The sequence below is a fragment of the Penicillium antarcticum genome, assembly GCF_028974205.1.
Source record: "Penicillium antarcticum strain IBT 31339 chromosome Unknown utg000001l_segment0_segment0, whole genome shotgun sequence".
Taxonomy (NCBI): domain Eukaryota; kingdom Fungi; phylum Ascomycota; class Eurotiomycetes; order Eurotiales; family Aspergillaceae; genus Penicillium; species Penicillium antarcticum.
The window spans coordinates 572,934-585,193 of NW_026695299.1; the positions used below are offsets into that span (position 1 = coordinate 572,934).

Below are 12,260 nucleotides of genomic sequence, written 5' to 3' on the forward strand. Positions count from 1 at the left end.
AGCATTCAAGGACCTTTGCCCTATTGTGTCGAAGGACCAATTGCCTCCATTAAACAAACGGTGAAGATCGACCCACACGGGAGAACAAAGTGGGGGGAAGATGATGCTATGGTCGTGTTAGTTTCAAGATATGAAACGTCGGTGTTAGGGATAAATTAGAGGCTTTAATTTTGGGCTGATCTAAGGACTCAACGTCACAGTAGTAGTAAGAGTATAGAACATTGATTGTGGTACTCTCACGGTAATTCAAGTCTATTCATAGATCCCAAGGGTCTACATCATACATGTCAAGTAAAGTAATCTGCAAGGGCACATCCATGTTTTGCCAGTGTGTTGAAATACAAGTACACATGTACGAGGCCCTTGCACGGGGCGATCTTACTACTTGCAGGTTCTGAACGTGCTCGGGCAAGTGAGAGCCCCCGCCCTGTTCGACCCGGCTTTGTTTCTTATTTCCCGGTGCTCCCGGCCATGCAAATTTTCTAAGAGGACTTCTTTGTTGTAAGTTTATCTATCATGGCTTTGTCTGGCACACTCGTTCATGCCCTTGGCCATAATTGGTTGGGGAAGGCCGATATCGCTGTTCAGACGATTTTTTTGGCCGTTGCTCTTCTCGCTGTTGGTTTGCGGTTTTGGGCAAGGCGATTACAGCTTTATTCGCTGCAATTGAATGACTGGTTCATTTTATTTGCGACGGTGAGTCTACACTATTTGCTTTAATTTATTCCCTCTGGCTGGTGAAACTTTTTGGCGCCACTATTGTCCCCACTCGATTTCGCCGAGGCTGACTGGGGATATGGGCTATAGTTTGCAGTTGTCGGTCTCTATGTTGTGGAAATCCTCAAAGTGCTATTGACTGGATTGGGACTCCATTCTTCTGAAGTATCCCGGGTCGGAGGAGAGGATATCTTCGTCCAACTCAGCAAGGTAGGCAATATGAAGCTGAACTTACATGCAATGCCTTTTCAGTGCTGACCATATTTCAGGTCACATACGCAAGTGATCTTTTATGGATCATAACCATCAACTTGATTCAGCTATCAATTCTTCATCACTATGTCCGCGAATTTGGCCAGCGGGTCATCCTCTGGCCAGCCTATACTCTCATGAGCTTATGTACAGCCCTCGGACTGGCAGGTGTATTCGCATCAGCATTCTTCTGCGTCCCAGCCAGGAAGTTCTGGCTTTCGGATACGCCGGGTCATTGTGGTGATCGGAACAAGCTGCAAACCAGCGTCAATGCGAGTGAGGCTATTCTCAGCTTCTTTGTTTTGGTTCTTCCGGCCTATTTCGCATGGAAAAGAGCCTTTTCGCAAGCCAGGAGAGCTGCGCTCGTGTGCATCCTTGCACTCGGACTAGGGTGAGTACTTTATGCAATAAGCGAATACATACAGTCACTAATGAATGTCCAGCATCGTTGCAATCATCGCCTCTCGCATGAAATACGATTCCAATACAATGCCATCAGATGCGACATATGGCTCCGCGCGGAAATCACTTCTGTCGTGCTTAGTACCGCTGTTAGGAATAACAGTTGCCTGTCTTCCAATCCTGCCACCAGTCATCAAACGAGTCTTTGGAACTTCGGTGTTTTCATCTACATCGCATATGTCCGGTCTGGGACCGGAGGCTGCAAAGCACTGGAAAACTACGGTTCTCACTAGCAGAAGGCTGGAGGAGCCCGAGATGCCTTTGGTTACTGTTACTCAGCCTATGACGGCGAAGATGGGAGATCTTACGCCCGGTCATATTCATATTACTTCTGATTGGGAGATTCATTCGTCGCGGGGTTCGACGAGGATTGAGAGATCACCTGTTCGGCAGGTCTGATTTGGTGATTTCGGTTAGGGTTTATTTGATTTTAGAATATAGCAATTTTATCTTGCTGTTGGTCTTTTACTCAACGCTGTTTTTCGATATCATTATTTTAAAACTATCTCATACCTGTGAGGCTTATTGATACTTGAAATTGAAATAATTAATCGATTCAAAGAATGGTGTGGTACTCGGAACTCCGAGTTGATGCTGCAAAACACTCCTGAGGCACTCTCGGAACTCCGGTGGTTTGTTGATTGGAAACAGAGCAATCTTTTCATAGATAAAAAGGTCATCGTACTCTAACGTGAAGCGTCTTCTCATTTATTACATCATTTGAGCACAGCGATGTACGTCATTGCTCTTTTCGGAGCAACCGGCTTTACTGGAAAGCTATGTGCACTTCATTACACAAAATTACCCTTCTGGTACAAAGTGGTGTTTTGCAGGGAGGTCATTGTCTTGGCTAGGGACCTTGAAACAGGCACTTGAGCAACTTTATTCCAATCGTTTGACACAAGGCATGACTCAACTATTGATAACAATCATTCAAACATGATTTGACGTTAAAGACAGAGATTGAGATTATTGAATTTGAGGCTTCAAGTTTCAACTCCTTGATAAAGAGCGCAAAAGCAACTAATGGGATCGGCCCATTCCATCGCTACTCGACTCCCATTGTGGCAGCACATGCCATGTTCGGTATACACTATGTTGACTCGTGAGCGAGGAGCTGCTAACTATTGAAGTATTCCAATACTTATGGATTTTTGATAGCACCACGGAAACACGTTGGGTCAAAGGAATGGTTGAATCTTATAGCGACGTGGCTCAACAAAGCGGATCCCTGGTCTGTAAACGCAATATTCCCCTGGATTCAAAGTGCATGCAGGCTAATAAAATACCGCTAATACCTGGGCTGTCAACATCGAATTTGTTGATTAGTTGAGGAATGCTGGTGTCAAGATTGAGGTGGGCTTGGTGTAGAACGGCAAGTTCTTGCTCGCTGACTATTATGACCTTAGCTCATAAATCATGGTGGTCTTGATTGAAAGGATAACTACTATATAATCTTGGTCTTTTTTTTGTTCTTGACGATACAATCCTGTGCAATGCGACCATACAAATAGAAGTATTAGACCACGTTGGCTCAGTACAATTATTGGTCTACGCAGCTCCCAATTTTATGAAATGGCAAACAAAATACATGATACTAGCCGTGAGCACCTTCCGATAAGAAATTCGGGGATCATACCTCATTGGTTTGAATGAATCAAGTTCTCACAAACAAAGAGCAGATTACAGGCGTCATTGGTTATATCGGATTCAAGACTTTGACCATTGCCCTTCAAAGAGGATATCGCGTTCGTGCGGTTATTCGAAGCGAACGCAATATCGATGATTTGAACAGTAAAAGTACTGTGATTTCACAAAGTTTTGACAACAAAAAAACTCACATTCGCTGTCATTCAGGAAATGCTCGAGAAAGATGCATTTTTGTAGACACTTGATGAAATCAGTGTCATCATTCATCTGGCGTCACCTTTGGCCGAATTGAGGTAATTTATCCCATCAAATCAATCGCTTTCTACGGCTAGGAATATTATTGATAGACTGATGACTATGAAGCTGAAATCGTGAAGCCAGCGATATCTATGGTGACGACAGCCCTGGAAGCAGCTAGCCGTGTGGAATCAATTCGCAGGGTAGTTTTGACTTTCTTCATGTGCGCACCTTTTCGACTCTCTTTTAATCAGAGTCCTAACCAGCCTCTCAGGTGTAACACTAATTCAGTTTGAATGGAATATGAATCCAGACAGCGAGAGACTCCAAACTGGTCGGTACACCACTCCACCAACTCGTATTTCCGCATGAGGCTCATTCTTCATTTCTAATCTTAGTGTCTGATGCCCAAACCAGCGTTGCTGTCTCGGTTTAAAATGCAATGGAAGCCAACTGGGCATCAAAAGCCCTCGCCCGCGGTGAAATAGAGATATTTGTCCGGGGTATGCGTCCAGCCTTTGACTTTGTGAACCTATTACCATCCGTCGTAATCGGTCCAGATGATCGTCTTGATCCAATTTAACTGCTACAGGCGACAGCCTCCTTCAGGGTACACGAGCAGCCGTGCTTGCACCAGCACTAAATTCATCGCTCAATTCTAGTTTCCCTTACGTGGGAACTCCAGTGCATGTTGCCGATATTGCAAGGGCACATGTCGATGCGATAGACTCTGTATTGATCCCTGGGAACTCGGATTACATTCTGTCTTCAGATACTCTAGACGGAGTAGTTTGGGATAAAGATGTGAAGGATATTTGTAGGGAGTTCTTCCCCGAGGAGGTAAAAAGCGGAAGACCGCCATTGGAAGGGCCACTCACTGAAATTCAAATGGAGGCTGAATACTCAGGATACGGAAGAAATGTTTTGTTGGTAGTTTACGAGCTTTGAAGAATTTGGAGGGGCTTATTTCTCAGTATTTGCGCCTAAGAGACAAGTCAAATCAGTGATTTATCATTGTTGCGTTTATCCAGTCTCAATGCGCATAATGATACAGAGACTTGGTCGAAAAACATTTCTCGAGGCGTTCGAACTTCATTCGCAATCCTATTCCAAGGCTACATGACGCGTAATTTGGCGCAAGTAAGATATGTGTGGCATGAAGTGTTATTGAAAAACAAATCGGCGACGACATCCACCAATCGATGCTTTTATTGAAGCCACTGGGTGACAGTTATTCAAAACAAAGGGGGAAGAGTCAAATACCACAAGGGACAGCTGTCATTTATCTCACATATTCTTTTCTAGTAAAAGGGCGAGGTATGCTAGGGCGTACCTAACGCTCCCCCACAATACTTTAAAGGGCACCCCCTGGAGGAGTTTCCTTAGCCGAGGGCAGGAATGCTACCGTTCTGCAGAATCGAAATTATGATACCTTGGTATTGTTTTTCTTTTGTATGAAGCCACGAGAGCTCAGAAATGACCAGCCTAGTACCTCTCAAAATACCTATAAAGCCCGAGGCTAACCTCCCCGAATATTACTTTGCTCCCATCATCACCAAAAGTCCCAAAAGTTGATAGCCCTACAGCCTCACCTAACTCAATCTCCCGTTGTTTATTTTTCCAAAACCAAATCAAGTATGTCTCAAACGCTCTTGTCTGAGCTCTGGCTAAATCATCCACTAGCCGACGCTATGCATTTCGCCTATCAAACCATTAGCACCCTCGTGGCCTTCGTGCTGTCCAACTCGGTTATTGCTGCTCCAGTCTCCGAGGTCGCCGCCGGTGCTGTGGCATGGGCCGACCCTGCAGACTGTCACCGATTCTTCGAATGCCCCGTCGGCGGGACGCCCGTTTTGAAGACCTGTGGTCCCGGAACCGCCTTTCAGTCGAGAACTAGCGTCTGTGACTACGAGCACAACGTGGCCAGCTGCTGGCATCACTAGAGGGTAGTGCGACGCAAAGTGATTGCGACCTATCCTCTGTGATAAGCAAGCCTCTCATACATTAACACGCTGAGGATTTTATTATCATTGCAAGTGTGTCATATAGCTCATCGTGTAATGTTTAAGAATAATTCTTATCTTAAGTACCAAATAAATGTTTGATTCAGTATCAATGAGTACTCAAATCGAAAGCAAAAGCCCTTCAACACAGTCTGAGATCCGATGTATAGGTACTACAAATGTAATGAGCTTCCTCGCGTCAGAATTTCTGAGCTAGCTTTTACTTAGAAAAACAAACAGCTTCAAGATGAGTTCTCTCCAAGTCAATAACAAAAGCCGAGTAGTATGGCTGTTAGCTCATCTCATCCCTGATACCTGGGCCTCCATTGTCGCGTCCTCCATGCTACCTATGGTAATTTTAAGGTATTTTTCCGTTATTGAAATGAAGTCTTCTAGCTCTCTTTGCAGTGTAGGAAGAAGGGGTGAGACTCACAGTGCCAGTTTGTAGAACTGATCTACAGCTCTAGGGCCTGTTTCTAGATATCTGGCTGCCCTTCTTCACCACAATTCAACGAAACAAACCTTCTAGCATCGTAACAAGCAGTACTCATATACGCAACAATTCTCTTATTCCCATCATCAAGCACACAAACCTCCCCCCACCTCCCTCTCCCTTCACAGAACACAGCATCGTCTTCCGCAAAGTCGAACTGCTAGTCTACCAAATTATGCACGCAAGCCTCTTCTTCGAAGAAGAGCGAACACAAATGAGACCAACGTGGGAAGCATGGGTACACGTTACATCGAAACGGCGCGCAGTTCTTGCCCTATATCTTCTTCACTTGGCGTACTCTGTCATGCATGAAGTGCCTTGTTTCGATTGTAGGGAGTTGGGCTTTATACCTGCCCTCGCTGCTAAGGTTCTTTGGCAGGCGCAGACAGAAAGGAGTGGAATACGCGGTATATTCATTGGTTATCCCGTTGGAGTGGTCAGTGTTATCTGCAGGCTGAGTTTGGGAAGATTCGACCAGGTGTTGTCATGGATGCTAGGGCGGAACGGTGGTTGGAGGAGGCTGATGAGTTTGGGTTTACTATGATTTCTATTGGTATTGAATATCCCCTTTTGTAGTTCGTGGTCGGACTATCTCGGTGCTTGTAGTCAATGCTGCGGACTTCGATCCGCCTTCACTGAAAGCACTAACCCATTGACACGGATCACGAATTGTTCGTTTCACAAGAGTATTCGGGGAGTGTATGATTAATCGCAATACTATAATGCGATTGGCAAAGAATTTGTATATTACGAAGCGAAGTACATCCAGTTGCAAACTTGGGGTATCTTATATTGATACAAACAATCATATTATTCTTCAAATACTTTACACTCCTTTGAGCCTTCTATCCATTTTCTTCGCCCTTCCTTTCCCATCGTCTATTTGTTTTTTCCCTTCATAAATGGCCAAAATGCCACCACGAAGCATATACAGGTATATCGTGTTTTTACTGCGACTTCGCAACCTCATTCTTGACCCACGCCTCAAGGCCGCCAGCCGCAATGATCTCCTGCACGTTGGCAGGGAGCTCACCGACTTGTTCGGTCCACTTGTCACCGCCCTCGCCCTCTTGCACCTCAACGACACTACGCTTCACGTCCCAAGTCAAAGTCCAGCCGGTCCGGCGGGTGGGCTGACGTTCAGAGAAGGCAGTGCGCAGACGCTCGATAAGCTTGGGAACCTCCAGACCCATAAGGGCGTTGTTGATGCTGTTTCGGGAGAAAATATTGCCGAAGCTGCCAGCAACGACCAGAGGAATCTGCTTGGCGAGAATGGCAGTAGCTGCCTGCTCTCTCGAGGATCCACAGCCGAAGTTGAAGCCGGAGACGAGGATGTCATTGGCCTTGGCAATGCCCTTGAACTCGGGGTCGTAGTTGGACATACAGGCGTTGGCCATGTCCTCCTTCGAGACGTTGTCTTGGTATGTCAACTTTCCGGGGTAGATGTTGTCAGTGTCGAGATTGTCGAAATCACAGAAGACGATCTCGCCAGTGATGCTCTCAGGGAAACCGGGCAGGATCTCGGTGGCAGGCTTGGCAGAGGTGTCGGCGGATTCAACACGGTCGATCAAGGACTCCATCTGCTGGAGCATGTTGGAGAGCTCATCGACAGTGCTGGGCTCGGCACCAGTGCCGAAGCCATGCTCAACACCATCCCAGCCTTGGGGCACCTCGTAGGCGCCGGGGCCAGAGATAACACCGCTTAGTGCACTAGCAGCGACAACTTCGGGACTGGCCAGGTAGGCGAGGGCATCACGCGAACCCATGCGTCCCTTGAAGTTACGGTTACTGGCACTGATTCCAACTTCTCCGGGTTCAAGAAGACCTGTGCCGAGACCAATGCAAGGTCCACAACCAGCAGGCAGCGGCTGAGCACCAGCATCAAGCAGTGCCTGCCAGTCACCAGTGGCCTCAGCGGCCTCCTGTTCGGGGGCAGAAGCTGCAGCGATGTAGAGCTTGACACCGTCGGCAATCTTGGCGGTGTTGTCGGGGCTAGCCTTGGCAGCGTCCTTGAAGACCTTAGCGGCAGCCGCGAGGTCAGAAGCACGTGAGTTCGTGCAAGAGACGATGTAGGCGCGGTTGACCTTGATGTCTTGCTGGACCAGCTCGTTGAGGGGTGTGGCAACCTTAACGGAGTTGGGGCCAGAGACATAGGGCGAAAGGGTAGAGAGGTTGAGGTAGAGCTGCTTGGCGTAAACAGCATCGGGATCCGCGGAAAGAGGGTTGGCAAACAGCTCATCAACTCGTTCGTGAGTGATACGCTCACGAGTTGTACGGTCGTCGAGCATTGCTGCCTCGGTGGCCTTGTATCGTAGCCAGCGCTCCAGAGTCCGGTCAATGGGGAATAGACCAGTGAGGGCACCCCACTCAGTCGTCATGTTGGCAATAGTCATACGGCTATCCACCAGAAGACTGGCCATGGTCTCTTCGGAGCCAGTGAACTCAATTGCATGATTGAGAACATCACTGTTGAACATACCGCACAGCGCGACGATAACATCTTTACCAGTCACACCCTTGGGCAACACTCCGGTGAAGGTAACCTTGGCAACAGGAGGGATCTGCCACCATGTCCGGGAGGTAGCCCAGATACTGGCAGCGTCGGTCCGCACAACAGCGGTTCCAAGACAGCCAACACCACCGTAGTGGTTGCTGTGGCTGTCGGAGGCCACCGCCATAGTACCGGGCCAAGCATATCCTTCTTCCACCATAACCTGGTGTCCAATACCCCGTCCGGCAGGATAGAAATCGATACCGTGCTGTCCGGCAAAAGTTTCAATCTGTTGGTATTTCTGCAGGTTTGATGCACTGGTGTTCTGAACGTCGTGGTCAAGGGTCATGACGATCTGCTTGGGGTCTTTGATCTGCGTAGCTCCCATGGACATGAACTTGAGGGCGACGGGCCACGAGTTATCGTGAGTCATGCAGTATCCGGGGGCAAGACTGATGTAATCGCCGCTTCGAACGAGCTTTCCTTCGGGAAGACCGACTGCATAGCGTTGTACAATCTTCTCGGTCAAGGTTTGCGACCGCCCCTTCTCGGCGGGGATTGAAGAGGCATTCTCGAGCTGCGAGGGGAAAGCGTCGGCCTTTCTGGAGGCAGTCGAGCTAAGGAAGCGTGCAGGTGCGGGGATCGAACCCGACTGGAAGTGTTGAGGAATTCTCCTGCTCGTGAGGCTCGGGAGAGCGGCCGTTTGACTCAACCGAGGCAAAAGCTAGAAGAATCAGCTCCAATCGCGCAAATAACAGGTATGTTCTCACTTACTGGCCTGCGCAACAGCGTGCGTAGTTGCCTAGACATTTTCAACGGTACCACGACGTTGGTGTAGTTGGCGAGGTTTTTGTAGTTGCCGCAAATCGAGGCCGGTGTCGGTGTCATGTGATCTGTGCCCCTGGTCCAAGTATGTTGTCGCAATTTCAAAGCCCTTTGTAGTCACGTGCAGTATTCGTCATCCCGGGGCCCCCCGGGGTTCGGCTAATCTATATCAATCAATCAATATATCAAGCAGCTTCTAACCAATTTTCATGTAAAATTTGTTTAGGGTACAAACGCCAAATCATTGCTTATAGAAGCAATAATCGTCATATGACAATATAGTTCTAGATTGTGTACTTATGATCCCCGATTACGAACTGATCGCGCCACAGCCAGTATCAAACAATGGATTATTCAAGCAGCTTCTCCTAAGGAACATACTTAGCATTATTAGAGCACATTTGTAAACTGAATTTTCATCTGAGCGTTAGAGCGCAGGTTTGCTTTGCTAGGCGAAAAATAATTTGGCTTGTTAAATTGATAAAGTACATTGCCCTCTACCGGAAGAAAACTAGGCCAGATAATGGACAAGTTTGTATTTGCCCTCACTATGTCTACTTGTCCATTTCCCTTTGGTAGCAATGGCAACCTAATTCAGTCGCTTCATATACTTGCAAACCTTAAGATTTTATAAAGTTCAGGGAATCCAAGCTGGGCTAGTACTGAAATGGACTAGCGTAGAGATCCCCGCTGTGGGTCGCGGGCTCAAGAGCGGAATCAGATGGCAATATTTGAAATGGCATCACTCTTTTTGATCTTGTTCCCTTACCAATCCTTCAACCACTCCAATTCATTAGTGGCCTGCAAACCTGTTTGATATACTCAACCCTCCGTGGTGCTTATGTCCATATTCAGAATGCCTGAAACGACCCTCGCTGATAGTCACATCGATGGCAGCTCTAACAAGAATTCTACCGCGGATGTGAATGCATCACTCTCTGACAATCGTGTCCATCTCCTACTTGCGGCAACCGGATCAGTCGCAACTATCAAGATATTCAATATTCTCACTGCTCTCGCTCCACATACTCATAAGCTATCAATACGAGTAATTTTCACATCAAACGCCAAGCACTTCCTAAGTGGCCAGTCTGCCGAGCAACCTACCGTCTCCTCTCTCCTCTCCATCCCTGGCGTGGAAGCCATCTATGATGACAGTGCGGAATGGGGGCCAGAACCGTGGCGCCGCGGTGCTGATATCTTGCATATTTCTCTCCGGCGTTGGGCAGACATCCTCGTTATTGCTCCTCTTTCCGCGAACACATTAGCCAAGCTCGCCAATGGTCTCAGTGATAACTTACTGACGTCAGTATGTCGGGCGTGGGATACCGATGGCCAAATTGATGGACATCGAAAACGAATTCTAGTTGCACCCGCGATGAATACAGCTATGTGGCGGCACCCAGTGACTGCTAAGCATATAAAGGTGCTTGAAGAGGAGTGGGGGGTTAAGAAAGATGAGGAGTTCGGAGAGGAGACTGGATGGTTTGAGGTGTTAGCGCCGCAAGCGTCAAAGGTCTTAGCATGCGGGGACAAGGGGGGTGGTGCCATGTTGGAATGGACTGAGATTATCAAAATTATTGAGAAAAGGTTGGGTTTGAGTGGGAAGGAATAGTGTTAGCAATCAGCGGAGTACTTCTTCAACAATACCCGTGAAATTCACAAGTACTTCTACGTTTATGGTTATAAAAAGTTATATAAGATGCTATGTGCCGTGGTGCATTTTACATCGATGTATTGGCCGGTCCCATAAGTGACCCTTTAATCTTGTGGGGAGTTATTAATATTGGGTTGGCTGAACAGATAAATACAAATATAACGAGGTAATTTCGCATAAACCTACATTCTTTACCTATTGAGTACATACAAAGTGGAGCTCTCATACGGATCTGATCCACAGCATGCTAGTGGTGTCAGCAGGGTATCTATCTACAAGCACGGGGAAACATGAAGTGGTGACACTGTGCAAGTATATTTGCCGACTTTGAATACATGTGCTGGATTTCGCTTTGGTGGCAGGTCTTGCGTTGAGTTCTATCACTGCCTGTATACATAGGCTTGGTGGATATATTTGTGCTCAGTCACACTTCTGCCACCACATAATAAGTCAATAAATCCTAGTTGATGATGGGATTTTATATATAGGTGTGGGGCATCCGGGAACGGGCAAAAAGAATTTTTAAAAAAAAATGCGACCCCGGTGAGACTCGAACTCACAACTTCCGCTTTGAGACTATCATGAGCTATGACAGCAGACTAGGAGAGCGACGCGCTACCATTGCGCCACGAGGCCATACTTTGAACATTATGCACACCCCGATGGCTTCATGCCTTTAGGGTGCGTCCTCCATTAATGTAAGGCGCCCTTGTGTCTCAGCCGAACGTGAACCAAGTCTAGCACTGCTTGGCGGGGTATTTACAGCCATAACAGTGACTAATATGCACTTTGAGTCTGAAATTCTGTCTTATGTGTTGAGATAATTGAGTAATCAATAGTGTGGTAGCAGATTCAAAGGAATATTACCAAAGCGAAACACATATATATAAGGTCTGACCGACTATATACAGTAGCACCGACGTACCACGAATCATCAAGCGCTTTCTATATTATGATCACACATAGTAAGTACCTCCTCACTACGTGTTGCGAGGACTCCAAAATTTGATATTGCCAAAGAATATATTGCTAGCAGTAATGTGTTCTTTGCTATAAAAATTCATCAATTCACAGTGGTCGGGCTCCATAATACGAATCGCCAGCTGGAGGTGACAAAAGCCCCGAAGCTAAGTATCCAACGAGTTAGTATCAAGCGGGGAATCCAGAGGCTCGGTCCCATTTCGAAACCGACGCTTCAACATCTCTGCACATCGCATTACGAGCTTAAAACAGGAAGTCATCCACACAATGGGTCCAGTCACCGGATATAGTGCATCTCCTCCTCCAACAGGTAGGTCTGATCACTATACTTGCCCCCGACCTGCTCACTAGACAGTTCAGCTGGTCCACCAAGGCGATATGAAAAGCGTGTGCCTGGTATCAAGAACCTGGAATGAAGTCGCCACGCCGTTGCTATGCCGATCGATAGTTCTGGACTATCTGCAGACATCCTGGTACGACTTCAATAAGCCT

General features: G+C 47.2%; 4 protein-coding genes across 4 annotated transcripts; 3 read left to right on the plus strand and 1 right to left on the minus strand.

Moving 5' to 3' along the window:
* Positions 1-516: 516 nt before the first annotated feature.
* Positions 517-1,830, plus strand: N7508_000231 (uncharacterized protein; the record flags this gene model as incomplete). The annotated part of the gene is made up of 4 exons (XM_058458316.1): positions 517-696; positions 808-927; positions 987-1,360; positions 1,413-1,830. The coding sequence occupies 4 exons, from the start codon at positions 517-519 to the stop codon at positions 1,828-1,830; spliced, it is 1,092 nt and encodes a 363-aa protein (XP_058324538.1).
* A 3,125-nt stretch (positions 1,831-4,955) lies between these two features.
* On the plus strand, positions 4,956-5,261 carry N7508_000232 (chitin binding peritrophin-A domain-containing protein; the record flags this gene model as incomplete). The annotated part of the gene is made up of 1 exon (XM_058458317.1): positions 4,956-5,261. One exon carries the CDS (start codon positions 4,956-4,958, stop codon positions 5,259-5,261), a length of 306 nt encoding a protein of 101 aa, XP_058324539.1.
* A 1,500-nt stretch (positions 5,262-6,761) lies between these two features.
* On the minus strand, positions 6,762-9,193 carry lysF (homoaconitase LysF; the record flags this gene model as incomplete). The annotated part of the gene is made up of 2 exons (XM_058458318.1): positions 6,762-9,029; positions 9,080-9,193. The coding sequence occupies 2 exons, from the start codon at positions 9,191-9,193 to the stop codon at positions 6,762-6,764; spliced, it is 2,382 nt and encodes a 793-aa protein (XP_058324540.1).
* A 793-nt stretch (positions 9,194-9,986) lies between these two features.
* On the plus strand, positions 9,987-10,745 carry N7508_000234 (putative flavoprotein; the record flags this gene model as incomplete). Its single annotated transcript, XM_058458319.1, has 1 exon — positions 9,987-10,745. The coding sequence occupies one exon, from the start codon at positions 9,987-9,989 to the stop codon at positions 10,743-10,745; it is 759 nt and encodes a 252-aa protein (XP_058324541.1).
* Positions 10,746-12,260: the final 1,515 nt, after the last annotated feature.